At 42.4% G+C, this 26,796-nt stretch overlaps 1 protein-coding gene across 2 annotated transcripts in view; it reads left to right on the top strand.

Annotated features, from left to right (window-relative positions):
• Window positions 1-25,800, top strand: part of Veph1 (ventricular zone expressed PH domain containing 1) — a 217,734-nt gene extending 191,934 nt beyond the window's left edge. For both annotated transcript variants that reach the window (XM_076868484.2, XM_076868483.2), the window contains 3 exons: window positions 3,705-3,822; window positions 20,088-20,224; window positions 25,564-25,800. In XM_076868484.2, the coding sequence (XP_076724599.2) occupies window positions 3,705-3,822; window positions 20,088-20,224; window positions 25,564-25,800 (492 nt within the window). The remainder of the gene's footprint in view (window positions 1-3,704; window positions 3,823-20,087; window positions 20,225-25,563) is intronic.
• Window positions 25,801-26,796: the final 996 nt, after the last annotated feature.

The raw sequence follows: 26,796 nt of genomic DNA, 5'->3' as shown, positions 1-26,796 counted from the left end.
TGCATTTGAGTTGCCACTGTGTCCCCTGGATTCCATACAATTAAAGTGTGTGCACTAGAAATAACTACAAAGACAGAGAGTCCTTGTTGTTATGTGGAAATGCTAGGGTTTTGGTTTTGGATTTGCACTTCTTAAGGTATGCATGAACTGTGTCTGGAATTGGTGCAACTGTTACCCAGAGGCACGCGGAGCTCAGGAGGAAAGCCTGTGTTTTCCATGTTGTCCAAATAGCTTTAGGCCAGTGGGAATGTGCCAGAACCCACTGTTCTTGCAGATGCCTGCTTTTTGCTGATCTCTGGAGTCCCCCAGGCAGCATGTGGGCCACGCTGAGAGACCCAGAGGCCACTGCACACTTTCTTAGGAGTCACTGTGGGGATTCACACTGTCGTGTCAGCAGAACAATGTTGAAAATATCCCCTCCTCTTTCCAAGTTGACTGGTTCATTTCTCCCCTAAGAAGCTCTGCAAGAGACTTATGTAGTTTTCCAAATTCCTGTTCTTGTTAATGACTTTCTTCTACAATTGGAGGAAAAAACTCATCTAACCAACCATTCACTTTAAAACATCATTTTCTCTTCAGTGACTTTTTATCTTTTTTGAATTAAGTGATGTTTGTCAGGAAAATCCTTCTTAGGGCATGTTTCCTAAAATGATTATATATCTTTTTTTTTTTTTTGGGGGGGGGGGGGGGTACCAGGGATTGAATTCAGGAACACTTTATTGCTGAGCCACATCCCCAGACATTTTTTATGTTTTATTTAGGAACAGGGTCTCACTAAGTTGCTGAGGCTGGCTCAGAACTCACGATCCTCTTGCCTCAGCCTCCCCAGCCACTGGGATTATAGGCATGTGCCACACTGTACCTAACAGGACTTGATTTATTACTGGCTATCAAAAGCTGGCCATAGTTCCCTGAAGCTTATAACATGGTAACTTGCTTTTTCAGAGCCAGCAGGAGTCTCCCCATGCATGAGTGGGCTAGCAGGACCACAACCATGCTTGGGTATGTGTGTGTGATAGTGTGATAGACGACAGCCCATCACCTTTGCTTATTCTTGGTTAGGAGCAAGTGGCAGAACCTGCCAACACAGAGGGGAGGGGATCATACAGATGGAGGAATCCCAGGAGGTGGAAATTACTGGGGAGTCACCCAAGGGTCCCTCTGCCATAATCCCATCAGAACTGAAGTACTCAGAGGATGACCTAGAGTTGGAGGTGAATTTTTTTATCACTCTTCAGGAGTCTAGTTGTCTTAAAGGACATTTGTAATTCTCTAACTCAATTTTAGTCCTCTTATCTTTAAATATCAAGAAATAGAAGGGCCATGTAACAATTCTTGGGCAAGGCCCAGGAAAGCTACAGGACCCAGAAGTGTGAGAAAAACAAATGGTGCTCAAAATGTACTCAAGTACATTTAAGTAGTCGAAACCCCCAAACTCAGCTATCACTGGTTTTTCCTTTGCTTGTTGTGTGATTTGTCTTACTTTGATCTTCCACAAATATTTGAAATTGCACATATTTCTCCTGTCTCTGTTTAACGTTGGCTCTTGTTGCCGACCTCAGTAGTTCAGAGGATTACCATTCATCTTCGTCCCTCAGTTCCCTTTGTAGAACACCTGAATCCTCTGAAGAGTTAAGCCTGCTTTGGGCTTCAGAACTTGAATGCGGGGACGTAGCTTACCATCTGTCTTAAACTTTGTAAGTAACTTTTTGCCAAGACAAATGTGGATTATAGGCAACAACCTGGGACTTTCCTGGTCTCAGAACAGGAAAAATAAAAGAACCCCAAAGTATTATTTTAAGTACTTTGTTTGCTAGTAGTGTTTGTGGTGAATGAAAAATTGATCCTTAATTGTGTGAGAAACAGAGAAGCGATATGCATGCCAATGGCCAAGCACAGACTTCAGAGAGTTAGCAGTTTTGAAACTGATATTTATGAACATCTGCTTTTTCCCCATAAATTTTAATATGGATTTCATCCTTTGAAACCTACAAAACTCCCAGGTGCTTCTTTAGTCTTTATCTTGTGGAACATTCTTTTATTTAAAAAAAAAAAAAGGAAAGAAAGTCTCCTTTTTTCCAGTGAACACACTCTAAATCGCTCTTGTTAAAACGACATTCCTATATATATACAGTGCCTGTCGGAATGCCTGTAATAACTATGAAATATTAGCAACCCCAAATACTCAGCACATTGAGCCTCCAAAATGTCCAGTCCCAGAACACAAGCAGTAGCAGCCTTCACAGAGAATTCTGGAAAAGACCCATTCCAGTCCCAGCCTGCCTCCCACTACTCTGTCATTCACTTGGGGCTTGCCATGTGACAAGCTCTCCAGGTGCTAAGGTCACGGTGGCCAACACAATAGACGAAATCCCTGTCCTCCTCGTGCTTACATTCTAGTAAGTGAGAACATTCTCTGAGAAGAATTCCTCTTACATTCCATAATGCCTCTCCTATAGTTCACTGGGAAATGGCCCTGGGCCTGCAAACCAGTGATATTACTCCATTCCTGGTGCCAGACTAGAGTTGGAGGATGAAACTGGGAACCAATAGGCACGTTCTGCTCTCAAGGATTTCATGGTCTGGTGCTCTTCTCACCTGTGTCAAGAACCCAGAGGTGGAAATCAGGAGCTTTGGACAGAATCCAGGTAGCTATTCTCTACTTAGACCAGGACAAGCAAATATCATGTACATTGCCCAGCTCTGGGGAAACGAATAATTGTTACCATAGATGGTGGAGAGGAGGAGAATGCGGGCCACAGGGGAGGAGGAGAAAGCCCAGCTCAAGTCAAGACAAACACACAAGTGCACTGGGCTCATGCACAGCCAGGGAGAACATCAATGTCCCTCTGAGGAGGAGCAAACTTTGAAGCATGCAGCCCTGGTCACGGCGGGAAAAAGAGACAAGTATCTCATAATAGCAAGGCCTCAGGAAGACATTAGAGCAATTTAATTTGGTTAGGCTAATAGTTCTCCATCCATTACAGTCTAATGGAAATTCTCCTATGCCTCTTCAACAGGAGCACATTGGCAGGGCGCCACAGAGCCCCAAAACAGGATGATCCTCTGGTGCATCAAATTCTACTCCACCATTCAGAGCAAAACCGTTAACTGATTTATGATAAATAACAAGACATAATTTTCCATTAAAACCAATTGAGTGATCTTATGGAATAGAATGCAAATTTACATATGCTTTTAAGATAAGCCATGAGACTGAGAGAGTGCTGGGGCCCAGGGCTGAGGGTTAGGTCCATCCCCAGATTTTCCATCAGCCCCTGCAAAGGCAGTCTTATGAAAACAATATTTATGGAAATACTATTGGTGCACTATTTTATATAAAATGTAAATAAAAAAGAAGTCGTTCAACAACATTTCCATCAACAACACTGCCACTTGGATGTCCCTCCTTTTTAGAAATTCTGGAGCTGCTCCTGGATGCAGAGAATTCTGGGCCACTCCAGGTTCTGACACCCAGCCCCCAGGCCTGTTCCCTCTCTGCACCTGAGAGCTCTCCCATGGGGGAGTCTGAGCTGATTGTTCCATCCACCACTGGCCAACAGCAGCCTTGCCAATGCCCCTCTTGGTCCCTAGCACAGAGACTGAGCATTGGCTGTGCTGATTGCATGTCCCCTTTCCCTGTCTCAGGATGCCGTGTAGCAGCAGGTCACCTGTATTCTTTGTGCTCTGTGTTCCTGCAACAGGACCTGGACCAGGTTCAGCTCCATCTGGAGGAGGTGCGGTTCTTTGACGTGTTTGGCTTCAGTGAAGCGGCTGGAGCGTGGCAGTGCTTCATGTGCAACAACCCCGAACGAGCCAGCGGTGAGAGGCCCCACCTGCACCCAGAACCCTGGGCCCCTCTGGCTCGCTGGGTCTACTGGCCCTGCTGCCTGGTTGGCTTTCTTCCGCCTAAACATCCCAAATTGTAAGAATGCAGTTGTGCCTGATCCCTGCTTCATGCTGAGAAAAGCATCTCACCAAAGTGACCTTGAGGAAAGGGAAGATGTTGGGAGGAGAGAAGCGCAGACCAGAAGTGAGCACCAGAAACAATGCCTTACCCCTCTGTGGTTTTGAGAGCAGCATCAAGCTAGGGCCGGGACCAGAGCTGGGGCCGGGGCTGGGGCTGAGTGGTAAAGTGCTTGTCTAGCTAGTGTTAAGGCCCTGGGTTCCATCCCCAGTGCAGGGAGGAAGGAGAGGAAGGGAGGAAGAAAGGGGGGAGGGAAGAGAGGAAGGGAAGAAAGGGAGGGGGGAGGAAGTGTCAGCCATTTCTCCATGAAAGCATCCTTCATTTCAACCCACAGTCCTGAGGGTTAGAGAAAAACAAGCACCTGTGGGGGTGTGTTCCAGAGACTCATAGAAGTACAACCCAGTGAATGTGCACACAGCTTATCTAGAGTGACCCCTTCCAGGGAAGCTTGTCGACTGACTGTGTAAACAGCAGAATATTGAAAGAGTGAGGGATTATTTGGAATAACCCATGTCTGGTTATTTACCCTTCCCCTGGGTAAAAAACCAGACATGGGTTATTGTTTTCTGCTGCCCAAGGAATTTGGTCTACTGACCTTTCATAAAAATAATAATCATTAGTGAATATGATCAAAATATGATTAGTGAATTATGTGCTACACAACATCATTTCATCAACACTCACAATATCTTACGAGGTAAGTACTGATGCTATCTGTGGGGAAACTGAGGCACAGAGAGGTTGGCAACTGTCCGTGGTCACACAGGATTTGAACTCAGTCTGAATCCAGAACCCATGCTCTTAAGCATTTTGCCATTCTCCCTCCTGGTTAAACTTGACCCGATGTGACCACTGGAAAGAGGTTGATCATAAGCCTATGCTAAAAAATCTTGCTGTCCTTGGAAGTGGAACACTTCATGACTAATTTCCCTTCTAAGAGGAGAGTTCACAATGCTGGCACAGTTCAGGAACTGCAATTGAGACCAAGGGAGCAACATTGAAATGCCGCAGAACACGAGGACACTCAATACACAAGCCACCCCCCAGAAAGCTACTGGTTATGCCACCTGTACAGGTCCTTTAACTGCAGAATTCTGTGCATCTTGAAGATTACCCTTTGTGGCAAGTTTATTCTCTTGTCACTGCCAAGATATTGAGGCTGAATCAGAAAAGTGCGTTCATATGGCCAGATGGATACATAAGGCGCTCACGGAGAGGCACCAATTAAAATGCATTACCCCATGGAAAAGGTACAGATGAAGAGCAGCAGCGAGGACGCCAGCCCCTGTGAGGCACAGATTGCTGGCTGATTGCAGACACTGGATCCAGCCCATGCCACAGTGAACACCCCAATTTTTTAAAAAGTTAATTCAAGCAAGTAAGGAATTTGGGAATTGAATGCCTCCTTTAAAAACTTTCTAATCAGACCCTATTTCACATGTGAAAAAAGAGCATGAAAGAAACTTTCTCTGAGACACGGTAAAGTGAAGTGCCATTGTAGGTGGCCGGAGAGCCCCAAGAGGGCTTCCTCCAAGGAAGCTTAGTCCTTGGTCAACAAGTATTTAATCGCATCTGGCTAAGGGAGGCCTCAGAAAAAGGGCTGAAACTTGGAAGCACAAAGCTCTCCTGTAGTGTGTGTTTTCTCAAGTTCACGGCCATGCTCTGGAAAAGCACACTTCACACATTTGCTCTTCCTTATCTCTTATCAATTTCTCTCCACTAAATAGAGACTGAGAACATATAGCAATAAAAATTCAAACAAGGCCAAATATTTTAAAACAGAACATATTGAATCAAAATGTTTGGCCCTGAAAACTTGAGTGTATATGGATTTCTTTGCTCATTTCCTTTTGCTACATGAAAGGGTCTTTGAGTTGGAGAGAAATCCTATTTTAAGCTGTTATTTTCACTAAAAAGCCTAGACCCCCTGAAGAGTGTATATAGGCTGTTGATTTCATCTCTTATTTTTTTCTAAGCATGTAAATCATATATTTAATTTAAGTGAAAGTTCTAACATGAGGCTGCTGCCAAGCATACTCATGGAGGTAGTATTAAGCATCCACATTCTGCTTAAGTTCCAAGTTTAAAGATGCTGAGGCCATAGGAGTGAACCTCTTGTTACTGGCCATGCACAGCCAGCTCAGTACTTGTGCCCCACTTTCCATTAACACAGCACATGCTTGTTGCACTGGTTAGGTGTCTTCTACAGACTCACCCTTGGGATAGGAATATGAATAAGGTACCACATCTCTGCCCTGAAAGGGATTTTAATTCAGCCAGATCCGAAGATGGACATGAGAAAATCTAGCATAATCTTTTGTGAGTTGTCATCATGGAATAAATATTTGTTGAGTGAGTGAACAGATGTATAATATTTAGAAATGGCAAAGTCGAACATGTCTTGAATGTTCACATGTGATGCTTCAGGATTGTGATTCTGGGTGAACTATGCCAAATACAGCACCACCCACATGCCAGGCATTCTGAACCTGGAGAGTGGAGGTCAGTGCTATTTCCTCCTTGAGAGAAGGAGCCACATGAAACCAAAGGGCTGCTCCCCTGCCTGTCTTGGTGCCTGATTCTGTTGTGTCCACGATGCAGGTGCACGGCTCTGGGCTCCACTAGTATCTCTACCAGGGCTAGGGCCCCTGCCAGCCTTGGGGAGAAGCAGTCTAAGGAAGTAGGATCAGACTCTAATTCAAAAGCCTGAATCAACTGGATTTATGGTATTCTTTAAGGGGACCAACCAATGACAGAATAATTGTTCTCACATACTCAGTTTTCCAATATTTTTCAAAATGCTGGCCAGCACTTCCTTAATGAGGAGAATATTTGATGCAATTAGGCATCTAGACATCAGGAAAGACGTCCAGAAATGTAAAATGTTTCTTACAACATGTAGACTAAGCCATGGCGTCCTCCAGAAAGCACATGGGTCAACCCACATGTCCCCTCTATGGGTAAATTCTCACCACCTCCCCACTGACTTCTACACCAACACATGGAAATTCCCTGGAGTTTAATATTTAATGATCAATATTTTTATTCAATTAAGTGTATATTAAGCCAGAGGAAACAAAATGCTAGAGTTATCATAGAGGTCCAGGAATGATTATAATTGCTAGCATTTATCATTCTAACGACTATATACTAGGTTTTACATACATTTTTGTAATTTTTGTGACCATTATTGACTCTGTTTTACAAATGAGAAAACCCAAATTAAGCAATTTCCCCAAGGTCACGTATCTACCCAGTTGTAGAACCAAGATTTTAATCCAGACAGGCTGATTCCAGAACCCACAATGTCAACCTCTAAGGCAAGTCCAAGTTAAAGGCATAAAAGTTAAGAAATTGCAATAATATTTATTCCTTAATGTTACAATATATTGAGAGAACTCAGAGAATGTCTAATATTTTAGAAATCGTCTTCCCCTGGGTGATATTTTATAAGAAGAGCAAGAACTTTGGTATGGTAGTGTGGGGGAGATTATTACATGCACTAAATGAGTATTGCAGAAACTGTTTTCAGTTTCTCCAATTATTGATTCAGTTTTGATAACCACTTTTTTAAAGTACAGAGTAGAAATTTTAAAAATCGCAGAAATAACTCCATAATCCTGGAAGACTTACTGGTGAGGTTTATGCAGAGATTGAGCAAGTGGATTTAACAGAACAGCACTTGTTTCTGGAAAACCATACAGTCCCCTTGCCAGCTGCCCCCGTGTCCTGGAACTGCACAGGGTGTGTAACGGTAAGAGTTAGTCAGTGGACTGCCCTGGGACACATCTGGCTCTCTATTCGGTCCCATGTTTTAAAAGTAGGAGGAAGAACTAGGTCATGACTTTCACTCTTGCTTCTCAAGACACGTGGGATGCCTTTGTTCTTACGTCCCACAGAAAACAGTCTAGAGTTTTGGCAGTCATGTTCCCCTCTATAAATCTGGGCTGTCCCCAGCGGGATCACTCTGAATCACTAGATATTGAGAATTTGAAAGTGATTGTCAGTGGGAGGTCTCCTCCAGTTCTAAAAGAAAATGGGCAAATTCTTTTCAGACGACCTTCTATCATGATTCCTCTACAGAACTGAGTTCAAATATTTCCGGTATAAGAATGTGGTGTTAATTATATCACATGGGCAAACAGAGATGCTTTTGGAATGAAATCAGTATGAAACAAGTCTCCTCTGTAAGGAGACTTTCTTCAGACAGTAGAAATGACTGGTACCTACAGCCACGGCTCTCCTTTGACTGATCTCCTCTCGCTGGCAACTGGACTTTCTGCTTCAAATGTCCACGACAAAATGGGCCGAACGAGATCCGAGAACCCAACTCCTAATGCCACCAATAGCCTTAAGAGTCCATCAATATCCAACTTCGCCATTTAGTTTCAATGCCAACTTTCATAGTCTTTTAAAAGTTATGAAAGGAACCCCATTTGGGATGTATGCGACCGTTCGGTTTGTCTTTGGTCTTTCCTCCTGCCACGCGGGCTAAAACAGTCCTTTGTGCTAAATGTTGCTAGAGTGCCAAAAATGGGGCCAGGCCTGTCACACATAATTGTGTGTGTCCACATCTGCATTCTGTCAGAACTACTGAAGATATGCTGATCACATAAGACAGCCCCAACTTGTTCAAAGATACTTTGGCATATCCATGACAAATCAAATCCATACTTAATTAACCAACTCAGATATGAAACTTTTCTCCTTTCCCCCATCCTCCACTCCATCTTTCTGCTCTAGGTTTCTGTGTCCTGGGCCTTCCTCTCCCTGTTAAATCTCCCACATGCTCTCATTCTCTCACTCACTTGCTCTCTCACATGCACACACACACACACTCACACACACACACACACACACACACACACCTGCACACACACACACACACACACACACACTCCCAGAGCAAAAGAAACTCCTCTCCCCTCTGTCCTTCCTGTCCCCTGCCCACTTCTGCACTGTGCAGGGCATGCTGTCTGCCCTTAGTCTCCTACGAGACAGTAACCATAAGAGGAAGAGCCACGTACTCATCTTTGTATGGCCTGGCACACGGTAGTGCTTAATAAGCACTCGGCAAATGGATGATGAATTTGTTAATCATGTCAGTGATAAGACAACTATGGGAAAAACAGAATTTGTTTTGAAATGCTGTCTTAAAGTCTAACTTAAGGAAATTTAACACTCTATCAAAAATTTTTATAAGCTAACAAAAAGTGTGCATACCTGTAATTCCAGTAGCTCAGGAGGCTAAGGCAGGAGGATAGTGAGTTCAAAACCAGCTTCAGCAATTTAGGGACAGCCTAAGCAATTTAATGAGATCCTGTCTCTAAATAAAATACACAAAGGGCTGAAGATGTTGCTCAGTGGTTAAGCGCCCCTGGCTTCAATCCCTGATTATCCCTGCCCCCCAAAAAAGTGTGCACTGTGTTGTGCTCCTGTGGTCCGAACTGTAAGGGAGGCTGAGGCAGGAAAATCACTTAAGCCCAGGAGTTTAAGACCAGCCTGGACAAAATGGTGAGAGCCCAACTCAGAAACAAAGAAAAAAGGAACCTAATCGAACAGAAGCTTTGAAATAGAACTTTCAGAAAATAAGCCTTTTGTAGGAAGAAAAGTTGCTGTGTACAAGACTTCAGAAGGTTAGGCAAGCCCAACTGCTGTGTCGTATTCAAATGCCTCCTACACACGTGTGCACAGAGCCTGTTACAGACTTGCTGGTAACTGGTGAGCCTGGGTGGGAGACAAGCCAAGGCCAGTGACCCAGCACCCTCTAGGTGAACCTCCCTGTTTCAGCTGATACCACTTTCCAACTCCATCTGCCTTTGCATGTTGGTCAACAGTCTCATCCTGATGAAGGAGAAAGCACGTGGTAAGTCTCGTTTTCCACGAGGCACTAGTCACACTGATTATCCACAAACGAATCACCAGCACAGAAATGTGTCCTCGGGAAGTGCTTCCCTGAAGCAGTGGATTTGAGCTGTAATCGGAGGGCTAAGGTCTAGTTAAGCAGGTGAAGAGGGCAGAAGGAGGGTCCAGGAGAAAGCACAGACACAGAAGCCTGGTGGCTGGAAATGGCAGAATGGGGAGGACTTCTCCCCAGCAAAGTGGAGCACAGGGTCCAGCCCAAGCTGAGCGGCAGAGACCAGTCCATGTATGACCCTGAAAGGGCGGTCACTGAGCTAAGTGCATGGGAAGCTATGTGAGATATCAGGCAACAGATGTCACCATCGATTTAAAGAGATCATCCTGGCCACTGTGTGAGAGGCAGACTGGAAGGGGCCGGAGTCGTTCTATGAGGGGCTATTGCTGTTATTTTAGGTAAGAGGTGAGGATACCTCATACTAGGGCTGTGGAGAGAGGCACACAGACTGGAGAACAACTGAGAAAATAGATCCTCAATATTGCAGGGGTGGACTGGACAGGGTGACAGGACAGTGGGGCTCAGCCTGATGCAGCTGACTGAATAGGGTTTTGTTTACCGAGCTTAGGGAATCCTGGAAGAAAAACAAGCATGGGGGCGGGGAAGTAGTGAATTTTAATTTAAATGAACTCAGTTTGAGGGGCCTGACATTGTGTAGATGGTGGGAGGTGAAAACCTAGAGTTCAGAGAAGCAGCCTTTGTGTGTTTGGAAATGTTTCTCAGAAGTGGTCACTGATCTGTAGAACCAGCAAAGCCTGGTGAGGGAGAGTTCAGAATGGAGAAGAGAAAATTCCTCCAGGAAACAACTGAACAGGAGGCTGAACTGAACTGAGAAGGAGTATCTAGAGGGCTGGAGGAGCAGGAAGTGCTGTGTCCCACAAACTGAAAGATGAGAAGGTTTTAAGGAGGAGTCAGTGAACAGGATTGAATGCTGCTCAGAGGCCAGTATCATGAGGACTGACGGTGTGCACTGATGGGTGACCTGTAGCCATCAGAGATCACAGAGAGGTAATGGATTAGAGGCTACTTCAGGGGAGAAGGAGGCAAAGGAGTGGAGAGAAAGACAGTTCTGACAGAAGGAGGAGGTGAGAAATAAGGCAGTCGGTGGAGACAAAGCAGAGGTGAAGCCCCTGAGTGTGGTGAGGAGTCCATGGGAGGCTTCTCTTGGGTAGGAGAAATTGAGGAAGTGGGGAGATGATGATCTTTACCATTAGATTCTGAGAAGATGAGGGGTGAAATCCTAGGCAAGATAAGACCACCCTCTTGAGATGTTTGGTGACTTCGTTCTATGTGTTTGCTAAAAAGCGCCACTGAATCTTTTCAACAGGTGAATTTGTAAGTGAAAACAAAGCTTCATTCCTAAAATATTTATAAGTAAGTTAAAAATTATGATTATTCTGAAAACTGATATCCAGAGCTCTTTTGAATATACTCAATGGTTTTTCAGGGAAGCCTCTGTAACCCTGGCTAATACTCCCCACGGTAACATTGGTTACAGCTGCCATCCTGTTGCTCATGGGTGAGCCTCTGATGGATGCTTATTTCTTCCACTGAACAGTAAGTTCTATGAAGTGGTCCCTCCTCATGCACCCATTCTCAGTTTCTAGAACACAAAAGATGCTCAGTAAATATTTACCAAATACATGAATCACCAAAGTTTGTATCTTAGAAGATTTTAAATAGTAAAATTTTTCTTAGTCAAGTATTAGCAAAAAAAAAAGAAAGAAAAAAAATGTTGATGAACTCACAGCAGATTCATTTTAGGAGAAAAAGGGTAGTAGACTTTCATACAATGATATTTAAAGTGTCTCTTTCCTGCAAAATATATTTATTGTGTAAACAATCTTCCAAGACAAGTTCTTTCAAAGGTACTGTGATAAGTAGATCATCTTATTTAACACAATGCATGAAGTATTTATAGATATATATTAAAAATGTACATATGTGTGTTCACATGCACATGCATATGTAAATACATATGCATGGGTGTGTATGTAAGACTTCTCACTGAAGCTCCTAAGGCAGGACTTGTAAACTCCTACTCACTGCCAAAAGGTTTGGGGCCAAGTGCTGAAGACGGCAGATGGAATTTGTGTTAGGAACTCCACAAAGGCCCTGCAGGTAACTCCGTAAAGTGTTCTAGAATCCCAGGACTGCAGAGACAGCTGGGACAATGGTTAACATGTGCTCAACTTGCACAACCCAAATTCTCCTGGTCACCAAGGCATGAGCAGATCCGATCTCTTTTTCCCAGCACCCATCAAGCTCTGTAATGTCAATGCACGGGCAGATGCTCAGTGTTTCAAACCATCCAAAGTCCTATGGCCAGGCGTAACAGTGGTATCTGTCCATGAGATCTTATTAAGTGAAACCAACATGGGATATGTGAAACTCATATTAAAATTTTATCCTAAAATGAATGATCCTCTATCTCTCTTCAGTTCTACCTTCCTGATCTTCTCCCATTAGTTATCACTTGGTAATTTTAGGCCAATCTTCTTTGGGTCATAAAGGCACAAAGAGGACCACACATGCCCCTCAGAACTATGAAACAGGTCATCTTCTTGGAAGCACCCTTAGAATTTTGTCTCACTGATAAGACAATAAAATCGAATTACGCAAACATTGATCTGAGCCTTTTCTCTAGAATCTTCTCAGCTGAAGGAAGCCATGGCTATGAATATGATCTTGCACTTCTGTGCTATCCTTTTATTTCATGGAAAGGCCACACAAATTTATTTCTGCTGTTGGTTTTTTAGTTTTACTCTTCTGTATGTTAGAGGACCTGCCACTGTCATCTCTCACGAAGATGCTAACAGTCTCCTAGAAGTTCTTGGACTACAAAGACTCACCTGGGGACCTTGTTAAAGACTCAGGAGAGACCATTTCATAGAACTTACTATTCAGTGGAAGAAACAGTCAATTAAAAATAGGCCCCTCACCCCACCCCGAATTTGGATTCAGTGGCCTTGGGATAATGCTTGGAAGTGTGCCTTTAACAAGTCAGTGGATAATTGTGACAGAGGTGGTTCTCAGAGGACAGCTTGGGAAACAGCTTTGGTGGCGTATAAAGTGGTAGTTCTGCTCAGTACTCAGCTTGTGGTCAGAGAAGCCCTGAAAGCATGCTGTTTGATTTAACCATTGAGCAAGTGGAACACACCCGCACCCTCTAAGGGATGCTGTAGAGCCTACCTTCTTTGTCCTGTTTGGTCCCCAAAGGATCTTGTGGGGCCTTACAAAATCCGTCCTCTCATGCCTCCTTGGTCACACTGCTGACGAGGAAACATGGCCTCTAAAATCCCATGGGGTAATTATAAGAAACACAACAGCTCTTGTGGTCCTCGGTGACTTCAAAAGCCACAGACATGTGGTCTACTAGATATGGCTCCCTGGCCTCTGTGCTCACACGCACCTCTGTAAGCCCACCCTCTGCTTTATTAGAACTGGCGTGTGCGCGCACAGACATGCAAAATCAGTAAAACCAGGGAAAGGGATGGGAGTAAATTTGAGACTCTCAATGCATACAAAGAAATCCCCTGTGGACTGGGTAGGAGCCGTCATTCCCAGAGGCAGTGATTTCAAAAGGTGGTGTATTACATATTTTTCCTCATCTCTAACTTAAAAAGTAAGCATTTGGGGTTTATGTGTTTTCTTCCAAAATATGACTACCTTTAACAATCAAGAAAGACTATTTAAATTTCAAGTATAAATTAAACTCATGAGAGTTGCAAGTATAGGGTACACAATGCAATGTTTTGGAGACAAAATTGGTAAATGCCAAAAAAGTACACAAGATAAGGAATTTGAGTCTGGCTGGAGAGTACTGTCTCCTGTTACTTTTCTAGCTTAGCACAAGGACCAGGGGTGGCCCAGAAACAAAAGGGAGCAACCACACACAACGTGAAAAACACTCCCAGGGCACCCAATCCATTATGGAGTTGACCCGAGAATGGCAGTCCTAATGAGCAAGTGAATCAGTTTCTCCAAAGCTCTAATTCACCTTCATTTTGTGATCCTGAAGTGCCTCTCACACCTGCATTTTCATTAAAGGTACAAGTTCAAAGCATCAGGCTTTGAACCTTAAAAGGACTCCCTTTCTCACTCTTTGTTCCCTATCCCTAACACTTTTTTATAGGTCCCATTACACTCTTAATTAGAGGAAGGAAGGAGTTTCCTATCCTAAAGCAACGAGGATGTGCTATTTCTAAAACCATCTACACATCATCACAATAAAAGGATGATGATAATCATTTTTGTTTAGCATAATTATGATGTTGGTAGCTGCTGGTTATTGATCCTTACTATGATCAGGTCTTGGTTAAGCAAGGCCACTGTGAACCTTCATGCCACTTTTACATACCTTTATTTGTGGTAGATGTAGGGCACTCAGGGGTGTATGGCTTGACTAGTGAATTCGGGTTGGATTTCAGCTCCCCTCACCACCTTGGCCAAGTGCCCTTGTGCAGTCAACAACCTGCATGGCCATTCATGTCAACATTACCCTGTTGGTAAGCATAACAACTCTAGAGGGGAGAAACCTGAAGCTCACTTAGGTTAAATAACTTACCCCAAACCAGCCAGCTTCAGAAAGGACAGCATCCTTGCCCCACAAATGATAGGCCAATTCAGAGAAAGTCAGCACAGTCCTATGTGATCTAGTACATAAGGAGTAAATATATGACATTCAGCACACCATATTTAGTTAAAATTAGTTAAAACATTCAGAACTGCTGTGTAATTAAAAATAAGATGTACACTTTAAATTATTAAATTCTTGTGCTAAAATGAAAGGGGTCATATGCCTTCAAATGTTGTCTTTCATTATATTACAAAGCAGGTCCCTGGGACTGGCCTCTCCTTGAATCTCACACTTCCTCTCTTGCTCTTCTCCTCCCGCCTTGGTCCCCAGCTCCCACCTGGATTCTGCTCACACAGGTTGAGTCTCGGTTCCCCGAATGCATCTCAACCCTCTCCCCAAGCTTTGTTTCTCTGCTGGCTTGGTTTGGTTTGGTTTTGATCAACCTTCCTGCTCTTGTCCCTGGGAATTCAGTTCAAGACAACTTCTGCTCCAGGATGCTTCCCCGCTTCCTCTGCCCCAGTTTATCCTAACTGTCCTCTGACATGCTCCCATGAAACCCTGTGCCCACCTCTGTCCTGTACCCGCCTCTGTGCTGGGACTGACTCCGCACCAGCCTCCCTCCTGCCTTCTTCTATCTCAGAGACAGACTGCCCTGTTTGTCCTTGCGTCCCCCTTCCCCGGCATGCGCCTGCGTCGAACCTTCAATTAAATCATTTGAAATGAAACAGTGAGGAGAATTAGTGAATGGCCAAAGGTGTTGATAAAAAGTGGAACTCGGTGTTCCCTGACAAGGATTAACTGTTGAGCCATCTCATTAACCGGGAGGCAGCTACGCAGCCCTTCATTTCCTTCTAAGGCATCAAAAGATGTTTCTCTCTATTTTGCTCCTTCCCGCGCTTCCTCCAGAACAGGCAGTCCCCAGCTGTCTAGTGCACAGGCTACGGCGGGATGGGGTACAAACTACCTGTGAATAAGCACATCCTAAATACCAATTCCGACTTCTGGCCCCTTACAGTTCAACACCAGCAGGTGTCGCCATGGAGGAGTGAGGCCAGGGGTTTCAGGCAGCTCTGCTTGGCCCCTGGAGCTCACTGGGTCCTCCAGTCTGGGCCACAGCTCCCACCAGGGACAGGTCTCCCTTGGGGTCCTAATAGTCCTCTCCCTTTTCCTCTTCAGGCAGAGGGGTGTTGGGCCTGCAAGGCCACTGGCCCCAGAGTGCTATGATACCTGTCCACACCTTGCCCACACCTGTGTAAACTGTCCCTTTATTAACTGCCTAAGCTACCCAGCTGGAGGCCACCTGCTTCCTGCAGGGACCTGCATCGTACACTACTGACCCCAGCTGGGGGCCATGAGGCCTTCTGAGAACTGGATGGGATCAAGGGCTCCAGGCCCCTCACTTGTCCTTTCTAGTCGGGCTTCAGAGGAACATCCCAAAAAAGTCCACATGGGGCTCCCGTGACTGACACCCAGTCTCTTTCCTGATTTACACCTTGGAAACTGTGGCTGGACTTGTCCCCTCACCCACAACCGTGGCTTCCCCCAGAGCCTTGGGAGCTGCCTCTGGCCCCTGCATTCTTAGGTTCTCCTGCATGTTTTCCCTTACACGCCTCCTCCGCACCCATCTTCCCCTTCTTTACCGGTGGCCGGCTCTTCCCAACCAGAAATGGAACATCCTCTCTTGGGGTAACACTTAGCTTCTACTTCTCCAGTGGCACTAGCCAAGCTGGACTCTGAGCTGTGCAGTTGGTAAAATGCTTTACCTGCCCACCAGTTATTAAAGTCAAGCTCCCCGCGAGCCAGGTTTTATAACCCCTCGGATCTGACCACCGTGTCTTAGGGCTTTTCTGGGCTCAGATGTGTGGGTGAGGGATGGCTGAGGGGCTGACAGGTGAGAATTTGTCATCTTATTCTTCCTACGGTGGGGTGTGCGGCTTTAAGGAGTCTATTATTATCTCACTTTTACTCATCAACTTCACCTTGAGTAGCACCTTCAAAATTCATTTTTTGTCAATAAATATTATCAACTCTTCATGCACACAAGGGTTACAATTGATGTATAAATATTTGTATTAGCATTCTGGAAAACATTTAAATTGACAAATGTAGTAACAGAGTTCCAACTGCACTAGAAAATTCATTTCAATATCCCATGTCTTTTTCAGCCAGTTGATAGTTAAAGAAAGGAATAGACCCCAGATGGCGGGAAATTTTTTTCTGGAGGTGAGGTGTTTGGAATGAAACTATGTATTTACTAGAAAGTAGGAGAGGGCTTGAATATCCTATATGTGTTACATTGTAAACAAGATTGTTTTAGATACATGATCTTGCCCTCCTTGAATCATTCCACATCTTATTTTCCAAGTGGAATATGATAATCCTTAGAAAAAAAATAATTTTCTTTTTTTACTTTAGCTGTGCAGAAGCTGTGGTATCTTATGAGAACTATTGCTTACAAGGACATGCTATAGGTGATAAACTCTTTAAAATAACACTGCCCGGTCGTGCATGTGCTGGACATAATAGAAAAAAAAATACAGGTATAGGAGAACAATTAGGAAAATTTTTAAGTCAGTCTCTCTCTCTCTCTCTCTCTTTCCCTCTCTCTCTCTCTCTCTCTCTCTCTCTCTCTCTCTCTCTCTCTCCTTTTGAAACTATTTTAAAATTAATCTTACAGCTACAAATAAATAGCCTGGCTTTTACTGAATCTTCTCAAGCTGACAGATACCTAAATTTGGGTCCCGACATTCAGCTACTTCAAGGGTCAGCTGACACGTCCTTCCTAAGACCCCTCCCTGGACTTTTTCTCTTAGTGCAATGAACGCAGCAGCATATTTCTGAGGTCCTTTGCCCCTCAGTCCCTGGCAAGCCTCCTATTCGGTCTTGAGACAGGTAGTGTGGGCATGACACCCAGCTCACCCCACGCCTCTAAGGATCCTTCAACAATCTGACCAAGTGCTTCTTATAAACTCTGTCATGTACAGTGCGCAAGTGAAGCATCTGGATCTACCTTGAGGAGAAACAGAAGTGAATCCCCTGCACCAGACCCAGAGGTGAATCCCCTACACCAGACCCAGAGTGTGCTCAGATATTACCAAAGTCAGTCACGACTCCAAATCATCTTAGGTGTCTTAACTATTTCAAATATTCCCATGGGTAAATAGGAGACACTGAGAAACAAGAAATGTACCCTTATTAAATGATGTTGCATTAAATTGCCTTACCATTAAAACCGTGACAAGAAAGCAGTGTGAATAAAGACTTGAGTAAAACCTTTACTGAAATGGGGGAGGGGGTGGGCTACTTGCTTTGCCATTGACCCCAAGTCCTCACACATACCTCTTTACTTTGTTTTTTGACCTCTCAGCTTCCCTTTGAGCAGAGAGGGGCTGCTGTTATTTCAAGTCTAAACCTTCGGAGTTCATATTCAAAATCCTTGAACATTACAATTAGACTATTTTTTCTAATTTGAAAACATGGCAAATGTTTTCATGGTGTTTTAAAAAACATGTTTGTTTGTTTTAATTTTTAACCTTATTCTTGCCATGGGATTTTTTGGTAGTGATGGTTTTCATTTTTTTTTTTTTTTTTAATTTTTGTTGTTGTTTTTCTCTTGAATCTTGAAACTTTCTTCCTCCAGCAGCTCACATTGGGACTCTATTGTATGATGTGAATAAACACCTACTGAACCCCCAGTCTAGACAGACCCCCAGGATGCTCCTGCTGTTTCCTGACTCCTAAAGATATGCATTCTACCCTCCCTGGTCTACCTTGATCATAGACATTATCACTACCTATTAATATACTTGATATATATTTCCCATTGTTACCCTTAATTGGAAGTTGACAAGAGAACAGCCAGTTGAATAGTCATGAGACAAGGAGAAAAAGTCAAACTATCCCTAATAGAACTTTGCTGATGAAAACTGAACTTTTCATTATTCTTATCCCAAAAGTGTTCTGTTAGGATAGACAATCCACCTGTCTGAGGTCGTTATTTGGCCTACATTAGGAAAAATATATATGATAGTGTAAAAGACAGAGTTGTTCTCATGTGGTCAAAAAGGCACCATCCAGAGTTTTTCCAAAGCAGTGAAACAAATTTCATTACTTTCAAAGTGCTATGAAAACTAAGCAGATGTGTATGTAAGTAAATGTCTCCCTGCTCTGAATGCAGCTTTTACTGTCTGTCCCCACTGAAACTACGGGATTTCACATAAATTTAATGAGTTAATCTTATGTCATTGGTTAAAGGAATGAAATTCTTTGGTATCTCAGCTTCTGACACTGTAGTGGATCTTCTGATTCCGTGATTGTGCGTAATCGAACTCTGCATCAATGCAAAGATGCATTCAGGAAACAGACTCCCTCACTGGGCCAGGTGCTGAGTTAGACACTGGTGACTGAGCAAGCCCCTGCACCTATGGAGCTTCAGCTGAATGGGGCACAAACCATTAATCAGATAAACGCCAGTGGCCATCACAAATGCAGACAATTGATAAGAAGAAATATGCTATGAGAGCATGTATGCCAGAAGCTGTTCCAGCCTAGGTGTGGGAAAGGTGTCTTGAAGGAAGCATTTCAAACAGAGAGAAGCCGTCAGTTGTTGACTAAGGGAAAATGGAAGTACAGAGAGGAGAATGTTTAAGTGTTTCAGAGACTGGAAATATGGACAAGAGATTTGGGAATGTTTGCCTTACAGCTTAGTGTAATGGCTTTAAAAAACTTGTCTTTTGGAGTATTGCATTGACTTTTGCTGCCAAATATTTAAATACGCTTGGTTTATGATTATTTATTAAGCTATATTTCTGAGCAATTCATGTGTCATAAAGCATGGAAACTTTCATTTTATTATCTATTATTGGAAAAATCAATAGTAGGAAATGAGCTTATGGCATCTTAACTATTTGGGGCCAACATTTCACACTTGTTATATACTGATTTGGTATATAACCAAATGACCTAAGGAATAAAATGACATGAAACAAAAAGGTCAAGAAGTGCAAGGAGTTGTGTGTCTGCTGAACCCAGATCCCCTGGGCCAGAGGCTCCTTTGTGAGCTAATTCCCTTATTTTTTTAATTTATTTTTTTATTTGTTCTAATCAGTTATACATGACAGCATAATGCTCTTTGATTCATTGTACACAAATGGAGCACAATTTTTCACTTCTCTGGTTGTACACAAAGTAGGGTCACACAAGTAGGTTTGTGCAATCATGTATGCACCTAGGGTAATGGTATCTATCTCACTGCACTATCTTTCCCATCCCCAATCCCCCTTGCCTCTCCTCCCTCCCCTTTGGCCCATCCGAAGTTCCTCCACTCATCCCATGCACCCCCCTCATTATTGATTAGCATCCACTTATCAGAGAAAACATTCGACCTTTGGTTTTTTTTGGCAGAGCTCATTTCTTTTGAAGATCTCAGTACATTTTCATTATTCTGTCAGAATTGTGCATCCTTTTAGGGATAAAGGAGGAAACGTTAACCAAATTCACAATTTATTACCCCATTTTTCAGGTACGCTTACTGAGTTCTGGTTCATTGTACAGTTCTGACTCTTGATCACTTGCCAAATCAATAATGGAAAATGAATGGCTTGATCGCTCTGTTACCTCAACAGTTATAAACCAAGATGGGCAGCCTCTCATCGAAGGGAAACTGAAGGAGAAGCAAGTCAGATGGAAGTTCATCAAAAGGTGGAAAACTCGTTACTTTACACTGGCCGGAAATCAACTTCTGTTTCAAAAAGGAAAGTCGGTAAGTTCTTCCATCAACTCTCATGTTTGCATTTTTAAAGTCTTGACCTCCACCTGCTGATTAGTTAAACTTTCAATAATTTATAATCCTACATACAGTATTATTTTGTTGCAGATGTCCTTTTTTTCTTTTTTTAATATTTATTTTTTTAGTTGTAGGTGGATACAATATCTTTATTTCATTTTTATGTGGTGCTGAGGTTTGAACCTGGTGCCTCAAGTGTGCTAGGCAAGCACTCTACCACTGAGCTACAACCCCAGCCCCCAGATGTCCCTTTTTCTACTCCAATCCCTATATTAGTTGGCTCACAGTCCCCCTTCAGTTTACTATGGATGCTTTTTTTTTTTTTTTTTTTTTTTAGTTGACTTAAGCTTTAGAAATTTAACTAAAGAGCAATTGACTCAAACATGGTGCTGTAAATTTTCTTATGTACCACCTACAAAAATGTATGGCTTATGATATTGACTCTGGTTTTTAAAATAGCTATAGGTTATATGTGGAGTTGGAGAGCCAAGGAAGGGGAATGGTAGGCAGGAAGGAAGAAATAAAAGTTGATTTAAGTATCTTCTTTTATATTAACAAAGTTTAATTTTTATGTTATTTATTTATTTACTTATTTATTTATTTTTGGTGCTGGAGATTGAACCCAGAGGCACTTATCCCCAGCCCCCACCTCCCCCCTTTTTTTTCAGTGGTGCTAGGGATTGAACCCAGGGCCTTGTGCATCTGAGGCAAGCACTCTACCAACTGAACTATATCCCCAGTCCATCTCCATCCCTTTTTATTTTTTAATTTGAGACAGTCTTGCTAAGTTACTGAGGCTGGCTTTGAACTTGCGATGCTCTTACATCAGCCTCTTGAGTCACCGGGATTACAGGCCTGCTCCACCATGCCCAGCTAACAAAGTTCAATTTTGATTAGGAAAAAGATTACTATCTTTCATTCACTTGACATTCAGTTTATGAATAGAATAGAATTCTAACAGAATTAATAAATATTAATGTAATTTAAAATCTGAGACAGGATGCTCAGTAAATAACCTGGATTCTATACTTTGAGAGTCCTCTGAAATAGTATCCTATCTCAGTCAAGAGGTACAGGTATCCTCTTTCTTTTTTGACAGTTTCATTCATTATTAAACTCTAGTCATTCAGAATTGGAGCATGGAATCTTGAACTACTTCTTTGGCTGTTTTGAAACCTAATCGTAATTGCAACTATTCAGTATCTGCCATGTGCCCCACTGCACAGCCTCACACATCCTCAGAACAATGCTCCAAGGCCAACACTACTTTTACAGTCACATTGCCAATGAGGACTATGAGGCTCCAAGGGGCTGGCTTGCCCAAGGGCAGCACTGATAGAGTGAGGGAGGGTGACACTGGAGTTCAGCTCAGGCTGTGGCACCAGAGAATGTTCTAAATGAGGGTACACACTGCTTCCCATGCACACTTAAAACATGCAGCCAGGGATGTATTATTAGTCAGCAGCCTCCAAAGACATAGAACAACGACATCGAGAGACACACAGAGGGGATTTACTGTAGAAATTGCTCATGTAATTATGGAGACTGAGATGTTCCACAAGATGTATTTGCAAGTTAGAGCACCAGAAAACTGACAGTATAACTCAGCCCAAGACCTAAGGCCTGGGAAGCAAGGGAGCAATGGTATAATCCCAGATTGAGGCCAGGGGCCTAGAACTGGGGGTGGAAGCCAGAGAGAGATGGCTTAAGTACCAGTGTCCAAAACATCTGAGAGCAGGAACTCAGGAGATGGATGTCTCAGCTCAAGAAGAGGGAGAAAACTAGCCCTCCCTCACTTCTTTTGTTTTTGGATTGGATTAGATAATGCCCACCCATATTGGTGAGGGTAAGTCTCCTTTACTCATTCAAATCTCTTCTGGAAACACCCCCACAGACGTACTCAGAAATCATATTTCAACAACTAGCTGGGTATCCACTAGCCCAGTCAAGTGGACACATACACTTAACCACCACAGAAACCAAAAGATGCCTAATTAATTAATGAAAGATGTTAAATTAGTTAAAAATCACAATTCACTCTGGGTATATGCATCATATATTTATAGTTCTCATTACAACTTTATTTGAAAATTTTACCCAATAGAAATTAAATATGGTGCATCACAAATTTCGATCTATGTTCTTTTAATTAATAAGACTTTTTGATAGGTTTTTAAAATATTTTTGCAACACTTTTAACTCACATTACTTCCTTAATCTGTATTGTAACATACAAAGGTGAGTTTTTCTGTGACTAAAGATCTTTTTAAAATTAAAGTATAATGGCAACTTAAACAAATTTTGGAGGTTTGAAGAAAAATCCTTTTTAGCTAGGTTCACATTGAAGCATTTTTAAAGTACTTAAAATGATCATCTGAATTTCATGCATTTGTTCAAGAAATCAGGAATAGAAGTGGAGATGTAATGATTTCAGAGTTAGTCTATAAGGATTTTTTTCTAGAACACAAACAATGACATATACTTTTAAACTCAGGACTCTGTTTTGGTGGGGGGGTTTGTTTTGTTTTTGTTTTTAAGCAGGGACTGAATCTGAGGGAACTCAACCACTAAGCACTGAGCTGCATCCTACTTTTTATTTTATGACTTCCCCCCTCCTCCAAGACAAGTCTCACTAAGTGCTTAGGGCCTCGCTAAATTGCTGAGGCTGGATTTGAACTTGCAATCCTACCCCAGCCTCCCAAGCCACTGGGATAACAAGTATGTACACAGTGCCTGGCTTAACTCAGACTTTTAAGTAAAGTTTAAAGAATAAGTATTTTTATTTAAGGTTTTGGGATTGGTTTGATCTGGGATTATTGTGTTATTTTGTTTTGTTTTGTTTTGCTTTGTTTTGTTTTGTTTAGTCCAGGTAGTAAATTTGTAGATCTTATGTTAAACTAAAAAAGAAGAAGAAGAAGAAAAGAATAAGCTATTTTACAATCAGTAACTTGTTTGACATCTTGTCAGGGGATAATGGTTTGGTATTCCAAAAATCTGACAGAACATGTGGCTCAAATTGTAGGAAATAATGTGATACAGCATCAAGACCACAGCAAAATACCTCTAATCTCCAGGGATACAACCTGCCAGTGGTCATCAGCTGAAACTTCAGCCACATCATTAAAAAAGTCATTCTTTTATGAGGGAAATGTGTGTTTTTAAATTAAAACTGAGGCTGAAAGACCATAGTGCAATTTTTTTACTTTTGCATCCTTAGGGTCTTGATTTCCACCAACCAGTTCAGCTACAGTGTCCTTTGACTTTCTGTTTATTCCTATTTTAATTGATTCACTGTTCCTCCTTAGGTTACTATGGTAATTTTTTAATTTCCTCATCAGTTCCCCCATGTATCAATTTCTCTACCTCAGACTAATTGGAAGAAATATAATTTTATTACTTTAATTTAAACTAAATTCAACTAACAAAGTATTGTCTAGAGTATGCATCTTCAGACTTTCTCCTACAAATACCCTAAAGTGATTTTGAAAAATTTGTGCAATACCTTGCAGCATTTTCAGTTGCATCAACACCTTCATCATAAGTTTTAGCAGATGCACAGACTGTAATTTCCATTGTATTATAAATATCGACACTTAAAAATAAAATGACCCTACAGGGTGTGTAATCCCAACAACTTGGGAGGCTAAAGCAGGAGGATGGAGAGTTCAAAGCCAGCCTCAGCAATGGCCAGGCACTACACAACTCAGTGACCCTGTCTCTAAATAAAATACAAAATGGGCCTGGGGATGAGGTTCAATGGTTGAGGGCCCCTGAGTTCAATCCCCAGTCCTTGAAAATAAAAAATTTTTTTTAAAATTCCTCTCTCTCCTATAAATATACTTATTAGAATAAAATACCACAACACTTTGGTATCTGACATCATCCATTAATTTTTAAAAACAATATAAATTTTTTATAGAGATATTTACATTGCTTCTTTTTTTTGAAATAATATTTCTGTTGTATTTCCCCACAGAATTTACCCCAATTGCCCTATAATTTTCACTATAATGAAACTATATATATAAATTGAAATTTAATTGTTTTAACTCCTTGAGATCATCAGTCTCTAGATATTAATATATTCTGATTAAGTTAGTTTTCTTACAATTTACATCAGTTATGAAAATTCATAAGTCTAAAACCAAATTTAATAAGCAATTATTAGACATTAGAAAGGAAAAATGTTACGTCTTGATGAAGTGGGTGGAGAGTGGCTGTTTGGTTGACAGCTATTTCCCGGCCACCAATATGTTAAATTGATTTTTTTGTGTGGCGCCTGAGATTTGTCCAAGTGGAACACCACACCATAAGGAGGCTGTGAGGGCTGGGAATGGTGTCTTTTCATGGCAAAGTGAAAGAAGGGTACTTGGAAAAGGGGTGTGGAGAGGAGAATGGACAAGATTCTCAACCACTGATAACTCACCAGTAGACAAAATGTATTCAGGAAGCTTGAAGACCTAAAATTGCTTTCCAGAAATATTTAATTGCCTTCAGACAATTGTGCTAGCCCAGTGTGAGGATCCTGGAGTTGCAGAGAACCTTAAGCCTCTGTTTCATTAAAGACAAATGCTGCTTCATTCAATATTCTTTCATCTAGTGTATATAGGCAATTCATGTTTCCAAAAGTTTGGAGGAGGTTTGGAAAAGTTTGATCTACTCAAACATTGGACCCCTGTTTGTTTATTCCATTACAGTCTCATCCAGCCCTTCCTCAGAGGAAGCACAAAGAAAACTTCAATGTCGTGCCTGCTAAACTCTCTGAAATTCAGAGTTAGTAGAACTCCAAATTGGACTGCTGTTTTCAATAGAAAATGACAGAAAATCAAAGTACTCTCCCCCCTCCCACATGATAATGACATTCTATAGATTGCTATCTTGTGTCAACTTATGATACTACAACAAAGTCCCAATTTCCTACTCCCTTGGTTTTCTACTGGCTCTTCGAGGCCTTCACATCCCAAATAGCAAAGGTCTTGGGTCACAGGAAGTGAAAGGGTCAGCCGTCCTTTAAAAAATCCCCTGGCAGCCAGGCACTGTGATGCTCACCTGTAATCCCAGCAGCTCAGGAGCCGGAGGCAGGAGGATGGTGAGTTCAAAGCCAGCCTCAGCAATGTAGCAAGGCACTAAGCAACTCAGGGAAACCCTGTCTTTAAATAAAATATTTTTAGAAGCTGGGGATGTGGCTCAGTTGTAAAGCACCCCTAGATTCAACTCCTGGTACCAAAAAATAAATAAAACAAAACGCCCTGGAAGCCAGAGGCTTAGCCTACAGCAGGAGCCAGCTCATCTTCTCTCCTCCCTATGCATTTCAGAAAGATGATCCCGAAGATGCCCCATTAGAGCTCAGCAAGGTACAGAGTGTGAAAGCCGTGGCCAAGAAACGCAGGGACCGCTCTCTCCCTCGGGCTTTTGAAATCTTCACAGACAAAAAAACCTACGTTTTCAAGGCCAAGGATGAGAAGAATGCAGAAGAGTGGCTGCAGTGCCTCAGTGTGGCAGTTGCCCAGGCCAAAGAGAGGGAAAACAGAGAAGTGACCACGTATCTGTAGGGACTTCCACTCCAGCCTCCCAGGAGCATGCCCTGTGGGCCTTGCTAGGGCAAGGAAAAGAGAGAAATGCACCAGGTCAGCCTGTGTCCTGCTGAATGCCGTGGGGTAGTCGTCCCTAAGAAGAAGCGCCTGCAGGGGCAGAGTTCTCAGTAGGCATCACACCCTAAGCCTGCTGTCAGGACTTCTGTCCGAAGCCAGGAGCAGCAGGAACCACAGAGCACCCCCTCGGGGCTGTGGGCTAGGAAGGCAGAGTCCCCAGTGCAGGAACTCCTGTAGAAATGCCTTTGAAACTATGAAAACAACTTCCAGTGAGGCTGAACTACCTGAGGAAGATTGGTGCTTCCATGAAAACCAGTCTGCCAAAGGTATTAAGAGGAAAAAAAGCTATTAGAAAAAATGATAAAAAAATATTATTAAAATAATAAAAATAGCTTTTTTTTTAATTAGGAAAAGTGGAAGTAATGTACACTGAAGAAAATCATTCAACTTACTACAGACACCTAATCACATTTATCGTCTCTGTATGAAGGAGGCTAAACATGGTAAAAACGGATCTCAAAGTAAGCCACTTATGAAAGTAAATGTCTGTCTTTCAGAATTACTTATTTAATTATCCCTCGGTTCTTTAATCTAAAGTTTAGAGACGTGGGCCCATCTCCTGCCCAAGGCAGTCAGATAAGATGAAGAAAGCATAGAAAACTATTTTCTCCATCTTTCAACTATGTGCCATCTCCAGTGAACTCAAAGATGTTAAATTAAAGTTCTGTACTTTTCTTTGTTGTATTTAGCCTGGCAGCATCTCCAAATGACAAACATTTATTGGTTTTCACATATATGCTTTTTTTCTTTTTAATTAAGCGGTGGAAGGCAGAATTCTAGGATGACTTCCAGTGCCCCGTGCCCTGGTATAACACTCCACCACTTGAGAGCGTGGGTGGGACCTGAAACTGGTTTCTAATAAAAAAAAAAAAAAAAAATGACAAAAGCAATGGAATA

The sequence above is a fragment of the Callospermophilus lateralis genome, chromosome 10 (assembly GCF_048772815.1).
Source record: "Callospermophilus lateralis isolate mCalLat2 chromosome 10, mCalLat2.hap1, whole genome shotgun sequence".
In the NCBI taxonomy this organism is placed as follows: Eukaryota; Metazoa; Chordata; class Mammalia; order Rodentia; family Sciuridae; genus Callospermophilus; species Callospermophilus lateralis.
The sequence above is the reverse complement of the archived record's forward strand: the minus strand, read 5'-3'. Positions and strand labels throughout refer to the sequence as shown.